This window comes from Cyclopterus lumpus, chromosome 15, assembly GCF_009769545.1.
Source record: "Cyclopterus lumpus isolate fCycLum1 chromosome 15, fCycLum1.pri, whole genome shotgun sequence".
NCBI classification, from domain to species: domain Eukaryota; kingdom Metazoa; phylum Chordata; class Actinopteri; order Perciformes; family Cyclopteridae; genus Cyclopterus; species Cyclopterus lumpus.
The window spans coordinates 10,393,493-10,421,425 of NC_046980.1; the positions used below are offsets into that span (position 1 = coordinate 10,393,493).

Genomic DNA, 27,933 nt, shown 5'->3' on the forward strand with positions numbered 1-27,933 from the left:
GACCATCATTAAGAATATAGAAATCAGTTAAAAGGAATATTTAAATGAAAAACAAGATTTTTGTTTCTTGCAAATGCAAAATGAACTCGTACTTTGTGGTTTTCAGTCAGGATCTGAAGAGAATGTTCACCTTTTACTTCAAAGTGTTACATTTTTAGGAGGTGCCAAGCAACAAATGGTCTGCGCCACAGGATATTAACCTGTACTGTACATTGTGCAAACTCAATTGACTCCCCAGGAAGCTGGAAAGAGCACTTTTCTATTATTATATAGAACATTGAATGTCTTATAATAATGGTTCTGATAAATCATAAGTACTCCTATAAGTGTTTTACAATAGATGTTCATCGGTTATTTCACCTTGTAATAAAGGGATAGGAAGAAAGAGTGTTTTCTTTCATCCGTTTCTTCAGTTTCATCATGGTTACAGTACTTAACTTGTCTCCTCTTCAAGCCCAGTTCTTACTAATCTGTTTCTTCTCTCTATATTCCCAGGATGTACAGTTTGTCATCATAATACTGCTTTATGTACCACATGGAGATTAAAAAAAAAAGGCAGCAAATGGATGAAGAGAGACAGAGACATACTTCAAGTAAACCAAACCCAATGACGTTTTGATTGTGATTGCCTGGCTCTGAGCTTTTGTTATTTGTCTCATGCAAAGAAGAGCATGCAGTTGTTGTTTTTTTCTTTTCTAAAAATGTCCTCGATGACGACTGCTCTTTATTTTGATCGAGAGATGTGTCCTCTTCGCCTTTTCCTTGTGAAATTAACATACCAATACCTCGAGCCCCGCAGGGAGATTACTCTTATGATGACAGTTAATGAAACTCACTGCTCCGAGATTCATTAATAAAGTCATAAACTACAGCCCCCCTGCCCCCTTTGATGTGTGTTCACAGCATGCTGAGGGAAGCATGATTGGAGGCCAACACAAAACCAGGAGTCAATGTCCCTTTTGATGAATGCCACGTCCACAGAGAACATCCGTGATCCATGTTCACGTTCATAGGAATGAGATCATCAGGAAGGGGCTTTTCACGGAGTGGTCTTATCATAAAAGCCCTGGTTCATTAAAACCTTCTTCCCATGAGGAGGATTAATGAACACATCAGATATGTCATAATAATTCTCAGCTGTTTTTTGTGCTCCCGTTTCCCATATGACAATGCTGATGCAGATGATTTTTTTCTATTTTTGTGTTCATTCTGATGAAGTACCCTCTTATTTTTATCATCGCTTTCCATCTTTTATTTTTTTCTTCTTTTTTTTTTCTCACATCCTCTTTTTAGGGTTAGCCTTCCGTGCAGTACAACATGTCTCTCCCTGATTGCGTTCATCTTATGTTCATATGTTTCTGACACCCTCTAGAGGAACAGCAACAACATGACAAGAATAACCTGTTGTTACTGCTGTTTCATTATTAGTACGTGCCATCCATGTGAATTGCTTTATCACAAACTGTATCTTTCAGAGTCACAATTGGGCCGAACAGAAAGTCAGTAAAGGTCAATGTCTCCACAATTGTGCCATATTTGGCTGCTATTTTTTCACTGAAGCGGATACAAAGACTTCCTTTCTTGCAGTGAAATGACGACAATTTGTGAAGCAACATGCTGTGACCGGTTCAGATAACGAGTGAGTGACATCTGTTGCAACGGAAATTTAAGAGAACAGCACGTCTGCTCGTTTTTTAAGATTTGGGACTACAACTGTGCAATTCAGAAATCCTCTCCATCTTTATGATGAATAAATAGACAGCGTCTTATGTTCCCATTGCTCTACTTTTACATATACTTTTTGAAAGCTGTTTTCCCTTAGTTGTTCTTCAGCATGTCTTTTTTATTTTGCCACAGCATTCAGGAAAAGAGGAATCTTAGTTTTTCCAGAAATAGGCCCACTGTAGTCTGACTCAGGTCAGCTGCTGTGACGAGCCCAGTAAAGTCATGCACTCAGAGTTATTCATACTCAAGCTAAATTTAGAGTTAGGATGCACACAGCTGGTCAGCAGGTTTATCGGAAATACAAAAGTGCAATACTTTTAAGGGTGACACAAGTTTATTTCTGGTGCCATTCAAAAATACTTCAGGTTTGTCATTCAATAGAAAAGTAAGACGTATAAAGCCATCAGACAACATGTAAAACTACAGGACAAACATATGAAGGCAACCACAGTAAACTATAGGAGAAAAACTGAAAACACAAACAGATCATATGGGGTTGAGAGTACGGGCAAGGGATTTATTACTGAAGCAGATTGAATAATAACAAGGAAGAGGAAGTTAGAGATATAATTTCATAAAAACTAAAAGTTCAGTAAAGCTCAATTATAAGCACAGCAGAAAAGAATATTTACTTTGAGGGTGGCTCGATGTGGGGCACATTTACTGTACGATCATCCACTCTCCTCTGTTTGAATTTATAAAGAGATGAGGTTCGCAGCAGTGAGTCCAAGATCATTTGTACCTTTGTTATTTGTATCAGAACTATCAAACTACGTCTTTATATATTTTACTATGAATGTTATAGAAATCAGCCGAGCACAGTTGATGTAACTAAAAATATACCACACAGAAGAGGAAGCTGGTTGACCACATGTCGTTGTCCCACACCCAAGAGCACAACTTCCTGCTTGTGTGTGTGTGTGTGTGTGTGTGTGAGAGAGAGAGAGAGAGAGAGAGAGAGAGAGAGAGAGAGAGAGAGAGAGAGAGAGAGAGAGAGAGAGACACAGAGAGTAGGTGGATTGAGTGAGAAACGTTTTTGTCAGTCACTGACAAAAGTTGCAAGTAAAGATCATGCAGCCACAACAGATCAGAGAGGGATACTTGGTGAAAAAGGTATGAATAATTACATAAAACGCTATTCACTTTTGGAACATGTTCATCACAGGTCTAACATATATATATATATACACAACATCTATAGCAGAGTGTAGGAGATTTATACGAGGTTCGACAAGTACCACTTTTGAGTTTTTGCACCGAGAGGAGATGGCTGCAGTGGCGAAGAACACTGTCTCAGTAAATGTCAATTTATGGTTAGCCCAGAAGCAGACGTGAATAAATAAACATAAAAGAAATGTCTGGACAACCAGCGTTGTGAAGAGGAATGTTGTTCTGAGTCAAACCAGCACCGAGAGTACACACACTTCTGTGCTACAGTTTCAACAACAACTCAAGTTCCTTCTTCTGTCCACAACCCAGAGAGTAAACGTGTCATGTGTTTTATAGGTTGTGTTTGACCATTTATTAATCGTGACAAAAAGTAAACGTGGAGTGAAAACCTAAGAATGCAATGACATGAAATAAACTGTCTTTGCAATCATGAACTGCTAATAATTTGAAATCCACAAACAAACGACCAAATTAATTCCTTGCCTTCAATAACAATGCCAGCCACATATATATAAACAATGTGTTATTACATAAGCCATTTCCCTCATAAAACAAAGAATTAATTCACAAAAAGAAAAATATATTGAGAATGTGTTAGCTTCACACTTTCAGTTTTCTTTCTAGGTTGAGCCGGGTCTTCTACAGCACTAACATGATAATGAAAGGAACATTTATAAACACTATTTTATTGCATTATTTAGGTTGTTCAGTGCATTTGTTAATTTTATTCAATTTACATTTGGTGTTATGTAACTTTATTATCCTGGAAGTTCTTTTTATTTTGTCCTGTATTGTGAGACACTTCAAACATCATATTAGTTACCTTTTTATGGTTGTTTTATGGTTTTTCTAATTGAATAAAGCTACTTGGGGCTGTTTGCCACAGACTGGGTCAGGTGGTCGAACATGTTTGAGAGACGTAATACATAATCGTGGGTTTTGGTGGTTTACTGAGATTTGTGAACTGTAAGAAAAGTCCCGATTAGTGTTGATACCTGTGGGACTGGAAATTAGGTTTATGCATGCGTCCACAATTTAATGACATACACATGGCTTTATAAATCTGTGTTTTTCATAAACAGAGTGTTAGTATTAAAACCATACACAGTGCTACATGAAAGAAAGTACCGTATGAATGCTGCAGTATCAAGATACACACAGTGGGCATTAATAAGAAGGTTGAGGATATGTTTCACAGCGACATATTTGCGAAGACTTTGTTACGAATATAAGTTATGTAACTTTAAAAATGGTAAATTCTCATGCATTCCTGAAAAAGGTCAAACAGAGAGTGAGGGGAGCAGAGGATACCGCGAGCTCAAGAGATGTCACATGAAACCCACTAAACTAAAACCCAAAAGAAGGGTTGCCAAAGCCGGAAATACATTTTCTCCTTAAATATTAAAGAGAACTCCCAACTGTAGATTCATTTCTGCATTTGTACGTGTTCCTTCATACTTTCATTTTTCATCTTTCACTCACTTCATGTTACCAAACTTACCGTGTGAAACCAAACACCAAAAAAAAAAGGATATTTTACAAAACGGAAATTCCGGTCAAAATAAATACATGAATAAAAATTCTCCGAACAAACTGTTCACTCTTCCGGCGATATCAAACTGACAGGCACCTTAGACTTAAAAAAGAGCTGTTGAAATAAGAATAAATATTTTGATGCTTTCGGTAATAACTACGTCCTTCGATACACTCGAGGCTGCCTGTTGTCAACTGTCTTATTGATCCTCAGGGCACGGTGCTGAACTCCTGGAAGGCATTGTGGACAGTGCTGTCAGAAGATGGGGTGGAGTTCTATAAAAAGAAAACAGACCGTTCTCCCAAAGGAATGATCCCTCTAAAAGGAGCCACGTTCACCAGTCCTTGCCAGGATTTCAGCAAGAGGACAGTAAGAAAATATAAAGTACTAAACTAGACTTGAAGGATTAGAGATGTAAAACTTAGCAAATAGGATTTGTAACAGAGTTCAAGAACGACAATCAATTTGAAGATGTAATTAGCTATTTTGTCTTTTTTTTTTTTTTCTTCCTCAAAATAGAAGCTGTATTGATTTTTTGATTATCCTCATATTATTACAGACAATCAATACAACAGCGACTAATAATGCTTCTTCGTTTAGCTGGTTTTCAAGATTACCACAGACAGGAAGCAGGATCACTTCTTCCAGGCCTCACATGTGGAGGAGAGAGAGTTTTGGGTCAAGGACATCAAGAGAGCGATTACCTGCCTCGAGGGGGGGAAAAGGTTTGCCAGGAAGTCCACAAGACGCTCCATTCGCCTGCCTGACAAAATCAACCTGACGTACGTGTTCTGTAAAATCTTCTCGGTGGTCATTTGAAAAGACACATTTTATTCTGAGAATTTACCTTTTATCAAAGGCCCGGCCCTCTTGGTTGACCTACGTTTCGTTGCACCTGTTGAGCTGTTGAAGCCGTCCTCATTACGCACGTACTCTAACATCATCATTGTTCACCACCGATCAGTCTCGCAAGTCTGCACTGTGGAGAAAATGTGGAGAAAAAGGCAGGATTGTCTTTAGTGAACAGATAATTGGATGTGCTTAGTGACAGATATAGTAATGAAAAGACATGTTGACAATATCTACATTGTGTTTTCTCAGAGAACTGTACACACTGATGAAAGACCAAGACGATGGAGTAAAAGAGTTAAAACTGGAGCAGGAGAACCGAGTCTTCAACCACTGCTTCACTGGTACTGTTGTCTTGGTTTTCTTTTTTTTCTTCTTTTAACAGGTGTGGAAATACTATATATATATATATAATATTCTATATATATTTTACTTTACAATGGCTTTGCCATTGTTGCTCCTTTCTGATTTTTCCCCAGGTGCAACGGCTGTAGAGTGGCTGATTTCAAAGGAGAAAGCTAGAAACAGGCCTGAGGCCCTCATGTTAGCAACAGGGCTCCTGAATGAGGGCTTTCTCCAGCCTGCGGGAGACCTGTCAAAGGAGGGAGCAGAGAGTGGAGAGCACACCGCCTTCTTAGATGAGACAATTGCTCTTTATTACTTTGTACGTTTGTAAAGTTCCCATTGGACATTTGACATATTTGATTGGTAAGTTTGGGGGCGACTAAACGTGATATCTTTGTCTGTATGATGTGCGTTGTGGCAGGCAGACAGTGGGTTCTTCTGCGAAGGCTACTCCAGTGATGAAGATGTGCTTCTGAAGGAAGAATTCAGAGGAAACATCTTAAAACAGGGCTGTTTACTGAAACAGGTGAATCAAAAAGCATCACAGTTGATTTTGTTACGCGGCATGCATTCACGATTCTAATTTACTCTGCATTAAATACAAGAAAGATATATTGATAAGAAGGCAGGTTCTGTGTTGCACAGCTACAAAAATGTGGGGCGACTGTGGGTCAGTGGTTAGTAGGTCTGTCTTTCAAATCAGGGGGTTGGCAGTTCAATCCCCGCCCTAGTCGATGTGTCCTTGAGCAAGACACTTAACCCTGAGTTGTTCCCTGTAGCTGTGTCTACGGTGGATAATGTAACATGGTTGTAAGTCGCTTTGGAAAAAAGTGTCAGCTAAATGTAATGTAAAAGATCACACCTTTTAAATGAGCTCTCACATTCACGCACACGTGCAGATGAAAATAACCTTCTGTAGAAAGCGGGAAAATAATTTGTTATTACGATTAGGCAGCCCATTTGTCACATTCACTGGAAGAGGAAGTCTCCTTGTTGCACATTGCCACGTTTTTCTGTTTAGTAATGTTGAAAAAGAATCAGATAAAGCATGTTGTTTTATTTCATCACAGGGGCATAAGAGAAAAAACTGGAAGGTGCGAAAGTTTGTTCTGAGAGACGACCCTGCTTTTATGCATTACTATGATCCGACAAAGGTAGATATACTAACTCGTACAAGCTGAAATAAGAAAGAACAAAGAATATGAATGACATTCTCCTCCTTTGTGGCTTTATTTTGCCTCTTTGCTTTGCGTCAGGGTGACGATCCTCTGGGCTCGATCCATCTCCGTGGGTCTGTAGTTACAGCTGTGGAGTATGTGCCCGATGGTGAGTGCCCACTTTCACATGAAAACACATCCCCTGTTGCTTCCCCACTGTGACCAAGACATGTAATGGCTGTTTACTGTCAGTAGTTTCTCATCGACTCATCCCTTTTAACTCCTTTTACTCATCTTTTCCGGGGTGTCAGCCAAAAAGTACGACATTGACGGCAACCTCTTTGAGATCATCACCTCAGATGAGACTCATTACTTCCTCCAAGCTGCTACAGCGGAAGAAAGGAAGGAGTGGATCAATGCAATACAGGCAGTGTCGAAAAGTGGAAAATAACAGGAGCAGTGAGGCAGAGACGGTTAAACCTATTGATTGTAAAATGCCACGTTTGAAATGTCTCAGTGTCTCAATGTGTCAGCTGAATTGGTGCTGTGTCATTAGAGTAACCGGCACAGTAAGGTGCACTCCTCTGTACACTATCAAATGTATGTTATGATGTTTTTGTGCACGTATAAAAATAAATAAAGGTTAAAGCGGTTAAATGTTTTGTTTTTTTATCGCATATGCCTAATTACATGTTCGGATATGCAAATGATGTCACAGTATTACTATGTGTGGCAATGTCTTTAACTCACAAGCATTTTACTTTACACCGTAGGAAACAAATTAAAAAATAAAATAAGGAGTAATTTATTTATATTGGTCCTTACTACTTACTACTATTTTTTGTTAAATAATAGTAATTGTGGTGTAATTATGTTTTGTCCCATTATTATCTCAAAATATATTACCCATTACAGTACTATTACAGAAAGGAAACTTCATAGTTGTTGTCAATAGCTACTAGCTGTGTAGTTTCCTAGTTGTAGCCGATACTACCCAGTCATACTCAAGCTAGTTATTACTCCTTAATACCTTATGAGGGCTAGTGTTATATATTTTCAAGTCCATAAAAAGACAACTCATTGTCGTATCTAAAAACACACACAACTGCATAACCCTTGCATCTGTCAATTGATGCTATATAATAGGCTGCATGCTGTGGTTTGATTGCTAAGCAGGCTAATGTTACTATATATTTCATAGAATACACTAAGGTAGCTATTTTAGGGGGAGGCTGCAAGTCAGAAGCTTAAACACGCCGTTTGAATATAATATCTGCTGAGACAGGAAAGAATGGTTACACGGAAACAGGAGCCCTGTGTTAGTGGTTGAAAGGCTTAACATTCTCCCCGATGTGGTTTCCTCCTTGTTGTTCAAAAGTTTGAGATAGTTTCAGCTAGCGTACAAACCCACTCGGTTCCAGAGTGTGAACTAAGTCTGAATCATATCCCGCCTTCGCACTTCAGTGTCACTTTGTGTTTGCTGCATCTGTGGGAGAATTTATCAGCGGCAAAAATGACAGGCTTCAGCTGCAGTATGACTACATAAAAAACATTACACAAATTTCTGGCTATGTATTGTGAAAGTATTTAAAGAATAACGTTCCATTTATTACAACTTCGGCCTCTTTGACCATCAATTATGTAGAAATATTATTGTACTAGATCTGAGATCTGAGGATGTCAAAAATAAGTCCGACAGGGCAACAAAGAAACACATGCACTCATGCGCCCCCCCCCCCCAGGCTAGACAGTTGGAAGGAAAAACAATGCTAAATGGTGGAATTATCTCCTAAATTATCACAATTTACAGATCAATCCCCTCCTTCAACTTTAATAATATTTTATTATTCTAGTTGTTCACAGTTCTTCTGTGGAATTAGTCATATTTATAATATCAGGATAAGCCCTTGAGAATCAGCACAGAAAAACGACAATGTTGCCAAAAGTGATTCCACACATTTAAAGGATAAAAGCGTCAGTTCAATAGCTTATTGGTAAAAGGTGACAAAATGTTCCTAATTTAAATGAGATGATACATCATAAGCTCTGGCTTCAGCTGGTGCCTTTTCATTCATTGCTGTTATGTCATCTTGACACTCTCATTTATTATGTTTCGACTGTGCAAGCATCCCGCTTACATTTCTGTCTTCAGTTATATTAGTATTCATAAGAAGACCCAAAAGAAGATCAATGTGACAATGAAATTATATTTGTTTAGAAATGATGCGCATTGTTATTCAAAAAACATACATCATTGTGGCTGCCAGCATGTGAGTGTGTGTGATTTACTATTTTTAACACAGGAGGGCACTATATATCAACCTAACCTTCCTGTGACTCATTGCAAATGATTTCAATGATTAATGGTAAATTCGTCTTGCAAAACATGACAAGCACACACACACACACACACATATACACTCATCTATAATATATATGTGAAAGATGGAGAAATGACAATTCAATAAAGCTTAAGTAAAATTGTAGCTATGTATAATTATGTTAACATCAATCAGAATGTAGTACATTCTATTATACCCTGAGTGGCAATCAGAGGGCATTGACATAATCAATTAAAGGGTCATATGCTCACACAAATCAATCTGAAACAGCGTGAACATGTAAAAGCTTGTGCATGCATGTTCGTGCACACTGTTGCAATATTGGCGCTGAGCACAGTTAAATTACATGACCACTTGACCAGTAGCATGCTGCAGTGCTTAATGACATCCAGTAAAGAGAAAAAGAGAAAAATATCAGAAACACAAAAACTAAATGCAACATAATCCATGTTCAAACCCTTCCTTTCTGATCAAATAGAAAGGGATGCGGCTCCCAACAAACTTGAAAGATAACAAACTAATAATTCAAGTGAGACGTCATCAAGACGTCCACCGGCAGTGGTGATGGTGGCAGATCAAAGAAACGGTCGCTCTTTCATCCTGGAGCTGAAAGAAAAAGCATCCCAAGGAGTAGGAGACAGGGAGTTTGTGTTCTAACGTACAGGCACCAATGTTCTACAACAGATATTATAACTAATTAAATAAAAAGTGAGGAATGATTTCTGAAACAATGTAACTGTATCTTGTTTATTTAAAGAAGAATGCAGTGCTGTTCATTGCAATGTTTAACCTGGTCACTGATGTGGCACTTTTAGCAATTTAAGTTGACAAAAACTCAATGAAACTACAATACAGTTGAATATGTCTTATAATAAAGTAAATATGTACCAAATACACCAATATGTACCACGTATGCGTAAGCAGGCTAATGCTCATACAAGTGGATTTAATGCATTTTTAAAGTCTGCTAGGAAACAAAGTGTGATACGGAGAGAGGACAGAGGGAGGAGGAGCCGGATCTAGAAATTGGGAAAATATTGTAAATCGACAGACAGAAACAAAAGTCCAGGTTTATGTGGACTCTTTTGGCACTCCAGACATTGTCCAGCACTCAACATATGAGGAGAACACATGTAAAATGTGATGTTGCAAAGTGGGAAATATTAGCCTTTCAAAAATGTTTGTCCAAGCTGGCCAAATTGCCTACTTTCTATTTTTCTATTGTCTATTACCATTTGTATTCTTGCAGCATTGATCTATCATGAGCTTTGCTTCACACCTATGTATTGTGTGTAGTTGTTTGTCAACAGAAGCAGGAATAAGATATGTCAATTAGAACATTACTCTGGAAACACCCAGTAAGTGGTCACAGAATCAAAGGTCATCTCTTTCAAAACAGTTCATCCATTAAACGACGTACTGGAAGATAGTGGCGCTGCGCAATTTGTTATGTTTTCCAACTTCCATCAAACTAAATTGGAGGAAGCGGACCACTTTTCTATTGTTCAGTGTACATTTACACACTCTGAGAAGCCTCGTGGGGATGGAACCCTGTCGAACAACTTGTTCAAGTTTATCTCACATGGATATGGTGTCAGTAACGTCAGGCAGCCTCTACATTTTGGCTAAATTGTTATTTTGAGAGTGCTTTTTTGACCAGCGCGGGACAAAGCTTATCTCATCTTTGACGGGAGACTCCCTTAGAAGAGTCTTTTATATGTGTCTGCTCTCACAAAACATGGCTTTTGAGATTAGATCGCTGGCCTGCTGTCAGATTGCAGTTCGGTTTCTGCCCAGAGTTCTTCAAAGCTCCACAGACTAAAAGCCATATCTTACATAAACTGGTCAACAGACTATGTCTGCAGATTGTAGCTGTCATTGATGAACAGCATTTAAAATTAGTACTGTGAAAAGATTCTCGCCACTGGACGTCTCGGACTCAAGGAAATTCAGGATTCAATGGTTTGAAATTAACATGATTTAATGCCAAAAGTTACTAGACAATAATACGTTCACAGTTGTGGGGGGCCGGCTGAACAGAACGTCCACAGACTAAGACACCTTCACCAAAATCTCCTCTGTTTGAATTAGGCGCTGTCTAGTTCGTTCAAGCTGAAAGAAAAGTAAAAAGAAAACGCAACCCCCAGTACAAACCCCTTATATTAAGTAGTCAGTCACGCCTTTAATCTCAACTGTTCACTGGGTCAAACAAAGCATCACTTTAGTTGGCGTAAGGCCATCTCCAAAGGTGACGGGGTCAAAAGCCACACTTCCGGTCAAGACAGAGAAGTTCCCCTTCAGAATAAAACCTCTTATCTTGCCTTCAGAATAAAGTAACGTCACGGGTTCCCACCCCGCTTCCAATTTTATGCAACATAAACAATAAACTACCATTCATCCTCATGCATCATACAGTTATCAATACATACAGTTACAGTAATAAACAGTGATCATCTTATGCTTTACAATACATTCCTCCAGAATATTCTCTATTAATATTCCCTATTAATTATCATAACTTCCTTTATGTAATAATTTAAAACATAAGACTCCCTTTATGTACATGTGCAAATCAACTGTATGTCCAAACGTTTGTTCTAGCATCAAAGGTGCTGATGTCTGACTCTTCACTCAACACATTAAGATGATGTGTTTTTATTCCTCATGCAAAGATACATTTCAGGCACTTTAGGATTTATTAAGTAACACAAATGATCATGTACATACACAAAAACAACTGATTTTAATTAAATCTACTCGACAAAAGGACGTGCAAAGGGTCTTTTATTGGACATAGGTCTGACCCTGCTGCAGAGGGGCCACTGAATGGTTTGATGAGTAGGAAAAGGATGTGAATTACATTTAATCTTCATAGTCTCTGGTTAAAAGTGTCCTGAATCCGCGTAGAGCCACAGAATGGTGTGACCTAGCTGTGGGGTTCGGCATTGTGAGCTCCATTTTTTTCCTTTTGATAATAACAGGGAGAGACAAGGCAGGGCGGTTACAGACTTCCACCGCAAAATCAGAGGGAGATGCGAGGAGGGAGCATCAAGAGCAGTTCTTAAAAAGGAAACAAGATAAGCCCACTCTAAAGGTCTGATGCACATATGTGCATTTATTGAATGTTGGTGATAAGTACAATTGACAGGGACAACTCATCAAAATCAATGGACTGGGTAAGACTATTATAGGGATTAGGCATCCCAGGCCAGCATGATTGCAGAAACTATTTTCTCTAAAATGATAACCTTTTTATGCAGCAACAGCTGTCTGCAACAGAATAATAACAGAATAATTGCTCATGATGGATTACTGAATTTCCTGAAAGCTGGATCCATTAATTGGTTAGTGTAAGAAGCATGACAGCTTCATCAACACTCACTGCATGGTTGATGATACTCTCACACAATTCACTCCCTTGTTTCATTACACAGATAAATGCATGATATTCCATGTCATGTTCTAAATATTGATCATTTGGTGTCCACTCTCTTGACTCTGCCTTGAAATAACCAGAGGCAGATGCCAATACGATATTTTCCACTCATGCGCCACACACACTACTGACGACACTGACGGGGTTCCTTTGTTTAAGGTTCCTACAATGTGTCTCCGAGTTTGAGGAGGGTCATAACAGTCATACCATCACCAATACTATTTGAGTATTTTAGATGCATCTACAAGTTTAGGCTTTTGATCAAAATGTCCGAATCTCTCCGACAGCACTCTATAATCTTTTTTGAAACAAGATGCTGTATCTTAGAAAGGTTAGAAAAGCTTCTTTTTCCCCAAAAGACCAAAAAGTAAACAAAATAACCTGTTTGTCAGTTTCTTTCAACATAATTGATATGAAGAAGAAATGTGTTTCATGTTCTGCCAGTTTACTTTAGGTAACTAAAACGTAGTTAAGCTTCTAAAAAAAAAAAGACCTTGAATGCTACTTTCTCAGCTGAGTGAGGATGATCATTATTGCAAGAAATTGCTTGCCAAGACCCTTTTTTTCTGAGTCGTTATCCCTCTGCGGTAATCCACATTGAGCGGTCATGTTTCAGTGCACAACAAACAAGGAGATAGACAAAAGGTCAAGGATGATTGAAATGACTCCTAATTTGTCATTATGTAGGTCATCTTGGAGGTATTTTATTCTGGAGCATGTCCTTTCCACACAGGATGAAATCATCCCTTTGTGTCTTTATTCAATGAAAAATTACACTGTGTAGTGTAATTGATTGTGTCTCTCATCCATATAGAATATTTGATTCTGAATATAGACTAAAAAAGGACTTTTTTCCTTATTTTCTTATCATCCCTGGGGTGGAGGAGAAGCTATTTGTAAAGGCAGCAAACCAGAACCCTTAATTATCTTACTCTCCTCACCGTGACACCGCAGAGGCTCATTGGATTTGAGTCCAGGTCACAACAAACGAACAGTGCGATGCAGCGTAAATAAACACGTTTTGAAAAGGAACAAGAGAGTAATAATGACATATTTCAGAAGCACACTACTACTAGTTTTCATTTAATAGTCCAATATGTCTCAAACTAATTGTTTAAGTCAAAGTATAGTGTAGGTCAAAAAAAAGTTAAGATTTATATTAATAGGACTAGTAGAATATCACTGTCAACAGCAAAGTAAAATGGCTCGTCCTTTCTAGGGACAAGAGCAAAACGACTTTTATTTAATGAATGCCATAAATTTGGTCTGTTGTTCTGAGAAATCCCTCTCCTGTATCATCACAGAGCCTTTATGTTTGACAATGAGCATACTGATCCACACCAAAAGCAACTGAAAGGTATGATTGCCAAAAGTCTCAAGCCCGCTGGTACTAGAGCCGGTGAGTTTGTTATTGATGGAAGGTTTTTGTTAGCTTGTACACATGGCCATTGTTGTTTACGTGTCCTCCTCCTCCTCTTACTCTCTGATGTTCAGTGTAGGTAAAGTCTGGAGCTTGACAGCGTGTCATCACTTCACCAGTCCAGTGACGAGAGGGTTGAGCCACACTAACAACTAATGACACAACAGGCTCCCTGTTTGATGTCATGCCTGGTGGGGACGCTGCGTCCAATGTGATGCTGTCTTAAAGATTAGAATGACACACAGGCGTCCTATTTAATTATGTCCTGTACCTTTATCAGATTTTCTACGTGGCTTAAGGGTTTTATTGTCACAGCCACAGAGCCACTTAACTGAAGCTTTTTTAACAAGACAGATTGCATATCGATTGCTAAATAGAGCCATGTTCAAAGTTACCCAATGGTTCATTATGGTTCATTTGTTTTTAATTGCAATGGTTTTACATCAGTTTAGTCAAAAGTATTACCTTCAAGGTATCTACAACCATGCAGAGCAGGTCATACTGTTTCTGTAAGTTCGATAGCTGGGCTTTAGGGGACATGTGAATTTCATGATTGGTCTCAGAGCTACCATGGAGCCCACACTGTCACTAACTGCACTCCCTCTGTAATCTTTGGAAAAATGAAAAAGCGTAGAGAGAAGCAGACGGAACGGTCTATAATATGCATCTAAAGCCTACAGATCACAAGGTACAAGCGAACCACCACATCACCTGGCAATCAAGACGGAAGGCAATGAAATTGTCACGGTAACATCCGTGTCTCTGTTTTTTCTTTCTCCCTGTTTTCCCTATGTCTTTCCTTCTTCCTGTCTGTTCCATGTTTTGTGTGTGTGTGTGTGTGTGTGTGCGTGTGTGTGTGTGTGTGTGTGTGCTGGTGGGCGTGGTACCTTCCCCCCTCTCTCCAGCTCCTGGTTGCTAGCTGATTGAGCACACCTGCATCTCATCACTCATAAGGCTCTGTATATCCACCCCAGTTCTCCAGTCACTCATTGCTAGTGTGTTGAATGTGCTGGCAGTATGTGCGCTTGGCCCGAATGCTGGGTTGGTCACTATAGTTTCTCCAGTGTTTTTTTGATGTTGTTGTTGTTGTTGTTGTTGTCTTGTTTTGTGTTAATCCTGAGTAATTGTGTTTCTCTCCATTCCAGGAACTGGTTCTCTGCCGTCCTGCTTTCATCAACCACACCTGCCTGCCATCCCATCTGCTCCAGCTATTCTGCCAGCGTCCACCGCTCTACGCCGTTCCCCAAACCCATCGTCAGTCCTCCCCCTTCTCCCCCTAGTATGCAAAACATTCCCTCAATCTTTTGACTGTGTGCCTGAGCCTGCTTTTGGGTCCAACTAATTCTTCAGAAATGTACCAGAAACGGATCCTGTAAAGCTGTGCAGGTCTTTATTACAGTTACAATCATCAAAAAGTAAAAGCGCCATATAGCTTGCATGTAGAAGTGCTAATGCTAGTTAAGGGAGTGCAAACATACTTTGCTGATGTCAGCTCCACAGGGTTTTACATACTGGACTTTTTTAGTAAAGGGTTTCCCCTTTGAGTTTGATGGGGCAGGACATATTGAAGGGTCAATTAGAATGAATATTCATCTTTATTAGTTGTGGTTTGTGAATGCATTTATGTTTAAATTAGATTTTAGACAATTGTGAATAAAATACAAGAGGCTTGTTCTTTAAAAAAAAAAGAAAACACATCATCTCAGGAGACAAATGAACAGTGCTTCATTTAAGCTGTTAAAGGAACAGTATTGATCAAATTGTCCTCAAGTGAATCATTATTCATGACCAGCAATGATTTTCTGTCACTGGATGTCTCTCGCCTGTAAAGCTGTAGGCAATGTAACTAAGGGAAGTGCACGGACATTGCATTAAACTGCAATCTAAGAGACATGGTGGTCTTAACAGCCCTGGATAAGATGTCCAAAAGATATTAACATGCTGGCTCCTGGCAAGACTGTTACACCTGTTGATCTAAAGAGGTAATTCTGCCTCTGTTTATTTGTCAAATGGAGGAGCGATGAGCAAATCTAGGGCCACACTGAGCGTTTCTTGTCTACACTTTCTATGGCACTGGTGCAGGAATATATGCACACATATGGATGCTTCTGTCAATTTTTTGGTGAATCTCTTTTTTTCTCTTTATTTAATCATCTATTAAGACTAAGATTGTGTATTTAACATTTAGATGAGTTTCACTGAGCTGTGATACACATTATGAAGTCTGCATAATGGATACATAATTACATAGCACGTCGCTTGGTGGGACATTTGTCTTTTTCCCCCCCTAGGTTAGTGTCCTCACCATCATGTTTTCCTCAATAGGTTGGCGTAAAACAAAATATGCTACTTAAGAGCTATGATTAGGCAATGGTGCAACACTTGACTGTCTGTTTTGAACATACTGAACACACAGATAAAGGGCATAGAAGTGGATTATCACAGTAATTGATATCATTGTGCTCTGTATGTAGGTGTATTCCTCTAAATTGACAGGGGGCAAACTGGGACTAAAATACAGCCCGGGACTTTGGGATGGAGAGGACTTTTATTCAATTCCCCGAAAGGCGCAAGACTACATGTTATTGGTAGTGATTTGAACACCAAAACAGTTTGTGTAGTATAAAATGTAATCTGATGATGATGCTGAAGACCTTCGAGACATTTTAGACCTGCTTTCTCAGTTTGTATAACTGAGAAAGACCTGCTTTCTCAGTTTTTGTATAAGCACATCACCATCTGAATCAAAATGAGACGGATCCGGCAAGTCGATGTGAGTCGGCTGGTCGATGGCCCTGCAAATGGATAACACGGGTGCCAATAGTTGCAGTGTGTTTTCCAATTTTTAATTCCCATTTAAGGAATATAATTGTCTCTGTGTTTTGATAAATGGATTCATATGAAGTCCTTATGAGCCAGGCACATTTAGCAAGGAGAAGAAAGACGCAACTTCTTGTTAATGTCAAATGTGGCTGGACAGAGTCATCCTGCTGGGTCTGATGACTCATTTACATAAAGTGAGATATTAACTTCACAAAATGTTTGCTACTATCTATACATTTAAACATTCATTAGGCTCTCCTCAACATGCTGAAAATGATACATGTCTTAATTATATGGAGTGACAATAGCTTAAATTTATAAATAATTATTTAATCCAGTGTCTGGACAAAGAAAAGGAGTAACTGATTGCAAAGGGAGATTTACCTTCTCATTGGTCAGTTCACATGCATACAATGTTTATGGTTGTGATGTGGACAGAAAAAAAGGAACAGTTTTATTTGGGTCACGAAACAACCAAAAGGATATCGTCAGATCAGATTCCTGCTGTTTACACTGATGAAAAGAATAACGAATGGAGGAAATCCTGTGAGTTTATGCATACATTATTCAGTGGATAAAACGTCTATCCTGATATCATTGCCAGTCCCATGTGCTTCTTCATGGCAGGAGCCCATCCATCTGCAAATTGATTTTTGCCTGCAGCATAATATGGTGCCACGGGGAGAAAAATACGTCCAAGATTCATCACGGCACAAGTGTTGACTTATTTAAATAATGTTCCAACAATATCCAGCCTGTATTTGTAACTCTTCTTTAGTTTAATTGAGCCAGTTACAAATAAATATTACAAAAATATCAAAAAAAGTGCTGAGAGTAAGGCTTTTTTTAAATTCTCACTAATGAGGTGTTGCATTCATCCATTGGTAGTCTCAATTGAGGATCTTGCTTTCTGAGTTTTATTTCGACCATAATAAATTATTATAATAATACACTGTTTGTTTTATATTGATATATTAAATCCCAAAAAAATCTTAATAAAAAAGGTCATGGTCAATCATCCCCATTTTATGGAAACAACCTTTTGTTTGCATTGAGCTGTCACAAAATATGTATTTTATTGGATGGGACAGTCTGTTCTTTAAATGTGTATATGAGTTTTGTCCATAAGACTTGCTCATACTCCAGCCTCCTTTTTTTTCAGATAAGAGGAATGTACAGGATATTACATGTTGACACTAACAAGACAACATATACATTTGCAAAAGTGTTCAATGCCATTTGAAATGTCTGTGAAGTGTACATGGCTTGTGAGCATATGCACAATACAACCTGGAGGAGAAATGGTGATGTGTAAACACTCGCTGAGAAACAGCCCATTGGAGCCAAACAATGAGAAGCCGAGCTGCCTGTTGACAGCAAAATATGTGTTTGAAAAATGTTGCTTGTTCGGGAAATAAAGGTAGAAAACCCCACACCTGCACTTACTGACACTTCACCCCCATGGTTCAGAGCACAGAGACTAATAGACAATGACAAGGACCATGATAAGGACAACATTTCCAAGCTTTAGACAACAGCCCCAAAGAAGATTTGCATAAGACGTGACAATCTTTAAAAAAACGGTTGACATTCCAAACAAAAACATATTGGCCCAATTAGAGGAAGCATGGCTAAGATAAATGCAAAGCAATAAAACTGACGCTACACTGTGGACTGAGGTTGATCATAAAAAATGTCAGCCGCTCTTCCTACTTTACGCTAAATGGTTAGCAGCTTGTTAAAAGGTGTACGAATCATGTGAATGACCTTTGTAGCCCACTGCTGTGTGAATTTATTTAGAGCTGTTATACGCATTTATGGATGTATAATGATGCACTCTTCACCATCCACAAAAGCAAGAGGTGCAAAGTCATTAAAGTACATTTTCAACTTCTTGCTATATGTTGCTGCTTCGAGTAATACATACTACATTTACTTTAGTGCTTTACATAGGGACATATTGTAGCTTCTCAGTACTCCACTACATTTGTAAAGACATTTGAGAGCTACTATTTTACATTCAATAAGAAAACATGCTAAAAGAAAAATAACAGTGATACAGTGCAAACTTTTTATAGTGAGCCTTTATGCCCAGGTCAAATGTATCACTAGAAGCAGATGATTATTATAACAATTATATAGATTTTTCTTTATTTCTAATGCAGAGCATCCAATTGACGTGTATATTCCTTAAATGAGTACAAAGGAACAGACAGCTTCACTATTTCCCAAATTTAATGACTTGTTCCCAGCCGTTTCAAATTATTTGAAAACGACTGTTCAAATGAAATTGCTGTGTATAATTCATAAACACTATAATACAAAACATGATTGTGTTGTTTACAACTACAGTATTGTCAATAGTGTAAATAGGCTACTAAGCCACAGCTTGATGCTCATATAACTGCATTTTAACAAGCCTGACAATAATAATAAATCATTTATTTTCAATGTATCTCATTGTTTTGTATCTTAAAACCAATACGTCTACACATATGGTCCACTTTGTTCACAGCGTGGGAAGGGGAGTGCCAAGAACAAAACCAATACTTGGCGGGACATAAGTATATGTCAATTGTCATCTCTCTAGCCCTCTTTTTGGTTATGTCGCACACGCACAGCTTGGCTCCTCTATCTCTCTCTCTCTTTATTCTCCCCCTCTCTTGTTTCTCCTCCTCATCCTTCCTCTCCTTCAGCCTGTCCTCTTGTCTTCCTCTGCACGTGTCTCCTCGGCTCGACCTCCCTCTGTGAGTGTGTTCTTCTGTCCCGGCTGTGAGAATGATTTGCTTGAGCTTCGCCTCTTAAGAAGAGAGTGGAGTTGAGGGATGCCGTGTGAAGGTAGACAGTTTACACCCTGATTCTCAACCAATAAAAAAAACAAATCAGCGTTAGGTGACAACAGGTGCACGTTCAACCTCTTTTGCCCTCCAGACGGACTCTTTACCTGCATTTAACCAAAGCTCAAACGTGATTGGTCAATACGACTGCGACTACAGACGGAAACCAGAACACCTCTGATGCCAAAATATGTTCCTGTTGCCTACATAATCTATGTGTGAACACATCATTTGGCTTTAGAGATTAAGGTTGCAGGAGGTCCTCAATGTCATTGTACTATGTGTGGCTATAACACAGAGTATATCTACTCTGTTCTGGGAGAGGGATCCCTCCTCAGTTGCTCTACATGAGGTATCTTCCACTTTTACACTTATTCAAATCTTCATCAAAATACAGAGGGTAACAAATACTTGTAGTTGATACTCCACCCCACTACCTGTAACACCACCCTGAAACATGCTGATAAGTAGTATCTGCACCTCCCTCTTCACTCCTCTTTCAAACCCCCTTTTGGTCTCATTGGTGGTGAACTGCCTCTGGTCCCTTAGATATATATATATATATATATATATATATATGTATATATATATATATATATGTATGTATATATACTACTTACTGTCTCTTGACATGAAGAAAAGTTCCCTCTAAAGTTCTTGTGAATCTCCTCCACTTGGATGAGTCAGGATTTTGACATATAATTTATTGTCAGAAGAAAAATCGAAATATGGTCATGTTTTCAGTTGCCAGTAATTATTCAAAAATAATAAAACTCTAATTAAGATTGTGATACTTTAACACATTTACATATAAACTTGTGTGCATGTTTAATGTATTTGGACTCTCATAAGATATTCCCAAAGTGTCCCATAACAAAAATAAACGGGCATGACTTTGCGACTGTAATTCAGCAGCAGACGCATACTGTTATGTAAAATTCATGAGCTGTTCAGGTTGGTTTCAGATTTTAAATGAAAAAGATAGTCGACTGTCTGTGCACGTATCCAATCTATAAAGAAACCTTTGCATCTTGATATGAGAGAATGACACCAAAACCTGAGTCCATGAATTTTACAGGCAACTTTCATAATGGAAAATGCAAATAAAAGTATAGCTCAATAAAAAAAAGCTGCTTTAATTTCAGTTGTTTCATTGTTTATTACAGTAAATACACATAAAGTCAATTCATCTACAAAGAAAGCATACAGTGTATCAATTAATAACATTGAAGAAAATACATTTTCTTTTCAAGACATTCGAAAAACATATTGTATTACGTATTTATTGTTTTACCACTTATTCTTCCCAATGTTTCACATTCCCCAAAATGAGAAATCCTGAATACATATATATTTTTTAAAGGAAAAATAAAAACAAACAAAACTTGAAATACAAAAGCACTGGTCAATGAAATGCTTTTTTTTTGTTGTAACACAAGTTATTTGACCATTTAATCAAAACAAATAGAAACACATACTGTACATCATTTTAAAGATTAACCCCAGGTACTTATGTATCATCTTACATCAGACAGTTGTCATTCCCTTTCCCATTCCCTTTCCTTAGTCACGCACCTCGGCATCTGATACCGACGCACGAGGCACCCTTCAGCGTTTGTATCAACGCTTCAGGCTTTCAAGTAAAGACCACGTCAACCCATCGGCCACCTTTTTAGACAAAGTGTAAAGTCTGGTAGGGGTGGGTTAGTCAAACAAACATGGTGTTTGAGATCAGTGTTGAGTTATTATTAAGTTACATTTGTAATATTTGTGACATATCTTATGTATTTATGTTATATCCTTATTTTATACCCAACCATAATGTTTTTCGTCGTTTGTTTGTTTCCTGCGACTGTGCGCTGTCACCCCGTGCGATAGAAATTTGCACCAATTAGTCTGACAAAGCATCAGTATGTGACATTTGGGATGACAACATGTTGGTAAGGGCAGTAGTAGCTGTTTTACAAGTCTTACATGTAATATGTACTATACACATGCTACAACATTTACAAATAACACAGTATAGTCACAGTGGGCACAACAATCGCATTCCCATAATACCTCAAATGTTCTGCTGGGTAACCAAGTTTGTGCCATGTTGACTCATTAATCAGTGTACTCTACTGTCTGGGTTTGACCGTTCTAAAATGTGATCTGAATACAAGAGAAATAGTCCATGTTAAAAGCATCACTGTCAACCATGTAGTTTCTTTATATCAACAGCCCACAACCAAATGACTGCTATGTTAAAGACTTTCTTCTCTTCAGCTCAAGTGAATGCATTCAATCTCCTCTGTTACAGGCATGGAGGAGGTCCTAATATCCATCTCATCCACAGTCTTACTGGGGGCATACGTTGACCTCCAGCGCATCAGTACAATCTTCTTCAGGTACTTCACCGTGTTGTTCTTGACGCTGACAAAACAGAAGGTATTGATCATGCTGTTGCTCATGGCAATGCATTCGATGATGTAGAAGGCCACCAGTGAGTTCTTCTGGCGGGAGATGAGCGTCGGATGGAAATCTCGTAGGATGGTGAAGCCGTAGTACGGTGCCCAGCACAGGATGTACGCCGTCAAGATCCCGATCAGGACCATCACCGTCTTGCGGCGACAACGCAACCGCTTCCTAATCTGCTCCGTCTGGAAACCGGGAACATTCTTGAACCAGAGCTCGCGGGAAATTCGGGTGTAACACAGTGCCATGACGATGACAGGCCCAACAAACTCAACAGCAAAGATGAAAAGGAAGTATGACCGGTAGTAGACCTGGTGGTCAACAGGCCAGATCTGGGCACAGAAGACTTTGTGTGTGATTGGGTTGGTGCCGCCATGAGGGTACATGGTCTCAGAGGCAAAGTAGGCAGAGGGAATTGATATCAGAATGGGGACAATCCAGACTCCTGTAATCAGGCAGTAGGCGGTTTGGTACTTCATGCGAGGCCTCAGAGGATGGACTATAGCCATGTACCTGGAAGAACAAAGACATATTGTTGCATTGAAGAGGCAGGAAATAACCAAATAGTACAATGCAATCAAACTGCCCTTTTGAGCAGTCTGACTTCAATATGCGGCACTCCATTATTCAGTGAACTGGATTTCTCATATTAATAGAAGTGTAATATAAAAGGTCCTGAGGCTTTCTTCTACTTATATTTTCCTCTCTTTATCTATATTCAATGTATAGCCCAAAATCAAAAATTACAAATTTGCCTAGGGCTTTACAATCTGTATACATATATATGTAAAGCATTGTTTGTCTTTGCATTGTTTTGCAACGTTTTTTTGCATTGTTTACACCTATTTTTGAAAACATTAATGTATGTTAAATCACATCTTGTTTCTAAAGGCAAAGAATACCCAGTATTAATATTGATGGGTCAACCTTTTCAATGTGGATACCCTTGTATCATATATAATTCATACAGTCAAACAAATCACATTTTCATAAAATGATGTGCAAGATATCTAGAATATTTAAAAAACATTTCATACTGACACTTCAACATTTCAACATTCAGTTTGGGAATACAAAATCTGACGTTCAAACAACTCAAATAATTTGTTAATTTTGGGAAACATCTTTTTGAGGGTGAAGTTCAATAAAACACCTATCAGTGACTGCAAACGCTGTTTAATTGACATGCTGTATCTAGTTAATGTGTTGACAAAGCAATAACTGTTTTTTTAATATTTATTTTCACTCCTGTCTTATTCATTAATACGTCTGTTGCAGCATATCCTTTTACACGACTTTAGAATAAACCTAAAATTGTAAATATGCAGCCTCTGTGCCACATTCAAATAAAGAGAACTACCTTCAAAGAAGTAAATTAACAACCACTAGCTTGAAAAAAAGTCCTGTGGGTTTCTGTGCTCAGTAAGCTGCTGTTTGTAGTTAACGCAAGTAAGCTCACACAAAGTCAGGTGGATTATTGACTGAACAATACATCATAATGAACACTTAGGAACATTCAGCACTCGTTCTTCAGCCTACAGGTTAAACAATGTTAAATGTTAAACAAACTCTTTATTGGTGAATCTGTGGAAGTTGTGTGCACTACATGGCAGTGTAGTGATGTTACATTTATGTCGCACTAGGAAGAGCACTGCAGTGGCAACGCTGGAGGAAGAAATCTGGATGTCAGTGGTTCTCAACCTTTTTTCAGTGATGTACCCCCTAACCAGCGCAAATCATTTTTGGATGAAAAAAAGATGTAATACACAGCGCTGTGCCATCAGTGTCTGATTTAATAAAGAATATACAAAATTCAGTTCATGAACTTGCGTTATATTTTATTGAATATTCATTAAATAACTCTTTTAAGGATTTCTGAATGGATGCTAACGACTTTCATCATACATAATCTCACATTTAGGGTGTTTAATATCCAAGGCACATGTGCAGGCAATTAACCAGTCACTTCAATCAATCAGAGAGATAAGCGCTATGTTCATATAGTGCTAATGATCTCTGCCTCTTTCGAAGCAATCATGGTCTTATGGTTTCAGGGCGTGATGGCTGTGCCCCCGAGATAAAACTTTTAGAACGCTGCAAATTACAGCTGGCAGATATCTTTTTATATTGTTTTTTAAGTATCATTCAACACTAAATGTATAATTGCAGGACTACCAAGAGCTTTACCATCTGCTTGCAGTTTCCACAGACTATTTGACCTTGTATACCCATGCCGACCATCCGATTGAAAGGTCAGTCAAATTAAAGATGACAAATCAAAGGATAAAGCTACTTTGAGAAATTTGCGGTGCTGGAAATCCATTTATCTTTATCTGAGTAGTTTAATCAGTGAAGCTTACTGCTGACTTCATCAACATTGTCATTGCAGCATGTTTTGGTAGCTTAGTAGCATCAGGCACAATTGTAGCGCAACTCCTAAAGCCCCTTTGGATACAAAAATATGAAAGCGTCATGATTGCCGTTTTCCAAGCATTTTTAGATGCAATTTGTGAACGGCACTTAAGGCCTTGTCAATTTCTGTGAATATTGGCCTATTTTCTTTACTTGTTGGACAAGGGAAAACGCAGGTGTTGCTGATCTCATAAACAAGGGTTTTGTTGCATGGACATGACCATTAAGCTGTGACATTACATGTCATTTAGCTGACGCTTTTATCCAAAGCGACTTGCATTCATACACTGTAGAACAGCTACAGGGAACAATGCAGGGTGAAGTGTCTTGCTCAAGGACACATCGACTAGGGCAGGGATTGAACCACCAACCCCCTGATTGAAAGACGGACCTACTAACCACTGACCCACAGTCGCCCACGACTGTGACAGTACAGAGAGCCAGCGTGCACAATACCAGGACCCAGACATTGAAGCAGCTAAATGAAGTCCAGCCATAATTAATTTGATCATTTTACACCTCTGCTTTGTATACAGCCTCATGTTGGATGTCTTCTGTGAAAAAAAGTCTCATGAAATGTTGTTCTGAAAAGAATATTGCAGGATGAAAACATGAAAGCTTTATTGATTGAAACCTCTATAGACTATGCTGGACGGTTGAAGCATTGGCTTTCTTAATTGAACCAATAACCCAAAGAAATATGAAAGAAATAACCCACTCACCTGTCAACTGCAATGGCAAGCAATGCGTTTGTGGACACATAGAGTGACACCGTCCGGAGATAGTTGACAGAGGCGCACAACACTAATCCGTGACCCCAGGAAAGCTGTTTCACCACGTAGTAGTCCACCAGGAACGGGCAGCACACCACCGCCACAATAAAGTCTGAGATGGCCAGGTTGGCGATGAGCAGGTTGGTGAGGTTGCGGAGCTTTTTGTAGCGCGTCAGTGTGGCAATGAATATGAAGTTTCCAAACCCACAGACAAGCATGATGCAGACAAGCACCACGCCGATAACAATGGTGGCCACGAAGAAGGCCTGACCCTGCGTCGTGTCTGGGATCTCATCAGGAGGTATACCATAGTCCAAATCATAGCTGTCCATGTAATGATCCAACTTGCCTGCTGGGAGACTCTCCAGCACCTCTGTATAGCTGATGTTGGAGTCCGCCATGTCTTAGCACACGCTCTTATTTTGGTTTAGAAAGACTTGTATTTGACCGCAATTTGAGTCAACAAATTATATGCAAATTGATGATACTTTTTGGTCAATGATTCCTTGAAACCAGCTTAACTATTACATAAGTTGTTTGTATGTCGATGAACATTTGAACAGGCTTTTTCTTTGGAAATAGCAGCACATCTTCACCTGGAAAGGAGAGTTCCTATCTCAGTATTAATAATGCAGGGTGAGGATCCACGGAGACAAGATATGATCAAAACAAATAACATGATCTCAGTGCTTCAAGCGTCATCATGCTGGCACGTGGGACATTTCTATATTTTTGGATGAAAAATTTAAGTTGGTGAGGTCTAGCAAAGACCTCTATGTAATTTATTAGTACCATGTCACTTTACAGAAAGCTAACATCAGACTAGGCTCAGCATGATGACGGGGCTTGATTAGGTTTGCAAGAAGTGGTCACCTAAATCCCCCTGAAAGCATATGAGGCAAAGCAAACATAATTCAAAACGAATTGGAAGAAAAAAAACATTTGACTAGATTATACCAGATTTGTGTTGAGACAGTGGAACAGGGCAATTAAATGCACACTCCTATATACGAGAGGTAGACAGAGAGATGATTATGATCTCAAAAGCTCTGACCCATGATCCCAAATAAGGCAGTACTTAATACGATAGGTAATTACATATGGAGATCGTAATGGTATATTTTGAATGCAAGGGCATGCACAAATAGCATCAAATACATCAATATGTCCAGAGCTAGAAGGAACATGTACTTTGAATTAAGGCTCTGGGGTAGTTTATGAAAGAAAACGTGTCTCGACGCAACATAGGGTCCCAATGAGGGAGCATTAAGCTGTTATAGAGATCATCCCATCCTGGAGGGAGATCACTGTGCATTTAAATCAATAGAGTAAAAGAAAGAAACACTCAAATGTAGACTTAAATGAGAGAGAGACTCTATCTCTTTATTTATAGTAAGAGCAATGCATCTATAATGAGTTTCCAGGGGATACAACTCAGTTAATTAAAACATGTTAAAAGACACTTACCAGCCAACGTTGTAGGAAGAAGGTCGCGCGACTTCTCCCGGGACAATTGTTGAAAAGAGTGTGATTGCTTTGCTGTCAGGTGTGTGTGTGTGTGTGTGTGTGTGTGTGTGTGTGTGTGTGTGTGTGTCTGTGTGAAAGCGAGCCCAAGTGCTGTATAATTGGAGCAGACAGAGGGTCGCTCTCCATCAGCGCCCACGCACATCCAAGGAGAGAGGAGGGACGTGCAAAGTTACGTCTGTGTGAAAACGACGACAGGAAGCACACCGTCTTGCTTTCGGGAGGTGCGAGAGAGGCAGGTGCGTGTGTGTGCGCGCGCACACAGGTGGATCTGAAAACAGTTCAAAGATCACCAGCTAAATGTATACGTGCATTAGTACCGGGTAGGACACATGAGATGTGCATGATATTTAAATGCTGCTAACCTTACAAGAGTGATGGATGAAGGAGGGAGAGATTTAAAAAATAAATAAAAAAGAACAACACCTCTTGCACAAATTAAGCTTAGAAAACAGGTTTACAACAGCAATAACTGATTCGTGTGAAAACTATCTGTACCGCAACCCCTGCTGTATCATCAGCTTTTAAGTTTATATCGGGAATCAGCATACAGTTACTCCACTTCCAGGAGATATGGAGCAACTAGCGTCCACATGGCCACCTGGTGGATGCTAGTCCAACTGCAGGCCCTTTCCATTGGGGAGAAATAATGTGTATATGGCCCCAGGATTAGGATCTGCTCCAACATGTAATGGGATCTTCCTTCCTACCATGAAAATAGAGGCAGCTGTTTTTGCTGACAAACAAACCAACAAACAAGCCGAACTGAACACAGTCATGGTTTGGGCTGCTGAGAGAAAGTCAGTCTCTATGTCCAATTGAATGAGTCGTCACATTCATGGTTTTTGCATTCATTTAAATGGTAAGGATCATATATATTTACTATTTATAAACAACACGTAACACTCATTTTGTCAACGTTTTATATTTCAACAGACGGCAAACTTGAACACCAACATGTATGTCGAAGCAGCAACTACACACTCAACAACCCAGAACTAATGAATGAGAACTGCAAAGAGGGGAAGAGGGTATGTGGTTGTGTATGACCCATAACCAGGTTATTATAATATATAATAATTCAGGAGACAAGTGTGGATCCACCAATGAGGATTTCAGACTCCAGTCT

At 39.0% G+C, this 27,933-nt stretch overlaps 2 protein-coding genes across 2 annotated transcripts; one reads left to right on the forward strand and one right to left on the reverse strand.

Moving 5' to 3' along the window:
- The first annotated feature begins 2,705 nt into the window (after positions 1–2,705).
- plek (pleckstrin) lies at positions 2,706–7,437 on the forward strand. The gene is made up of 9 exons (XM_034552431.1): positions 2,706–2,838; positions 4,643–4,798; positions 5,030–5,211; positions 5,531–5,622; positions 5,758–5,942; positions 6,045–6,149; positions 6,694–6,777; positions 6,880–6,949; positions 7,092–7,437. Exons 1-9 carry the CDS (start codon positions 2,797–2,799, stop codon positions 7,229–7,231), a joined length of 1,056 nt encoding a protein of 351 aa, XP_034408322.1. The 5' UTR covers positions 2,706–2,796; the 3' UTR covers positions 7,232–7,437.
- A 13,335-nt stretch (positions 7,438–20,772) lies between these two features.
- Positions 20,773–26,873, reverse strand: prokr1b (prokineticin receptor 1b). Its single transcript, XM_034552177.1, has 3 exons — positions 26,748–26,873; positions 25,230–25,876; positions 20,773–22,608 (listed from the first exon to the last, which is right to left on the reverse strand). The coding sequence occupies exons 2-3, from the start codon at positions 25,679–25,681 to the stop codon at positions 21,903–21,905; spliced, it is 1,158 nt and encodes a 385-aa protein (XP_034408068.1). The 5' UTR covers positions 25,682–25,876; positions 26,748–26,873; the 3' UTR covers positions 20,773–21,902.
- Positions 26,874–27,933: the final 1,060 nt, after the last annotated feature.

Bases quoted from the DNA above. Each gene is read 5' to 3' on its own strand.
- plek (XM_034552431.1), top strand. From the start codon at position 2,797: ATGCAGCCACAACAGATCAGAGAGGGATACTTGGTGAAAAAG. The intron at 5,943-6,044 runs GTACGTTTGTAA...GCGTTGTGGCAG, and splicing joins CAATTGCTCTTTATTACTTT to GCAGACAGTGGGTTCTTCTG. The intron at 6,950-7,091 runs GTGAGTGCCCAC...CCGGGGTGTCAG, and splicing joins TGTGGAGTATGTGCCCGATG to CCAAAAAGTACGACATTGAC.
- prokr1b (XM_034552177.1), bottom strand. From the start codon at position 25,681: ATGGCGGACTCCAACATCAGCTATACAGAGGTGCTGGAGAGTCTCCCA. The intron at 22,609-25,229 runs GTGAGTGGGTTA...TTGTTCTTCCAG, and splicing joins CTTGCCATTGCAGTTGACAG to GTACATGGCTATAGTCCATC.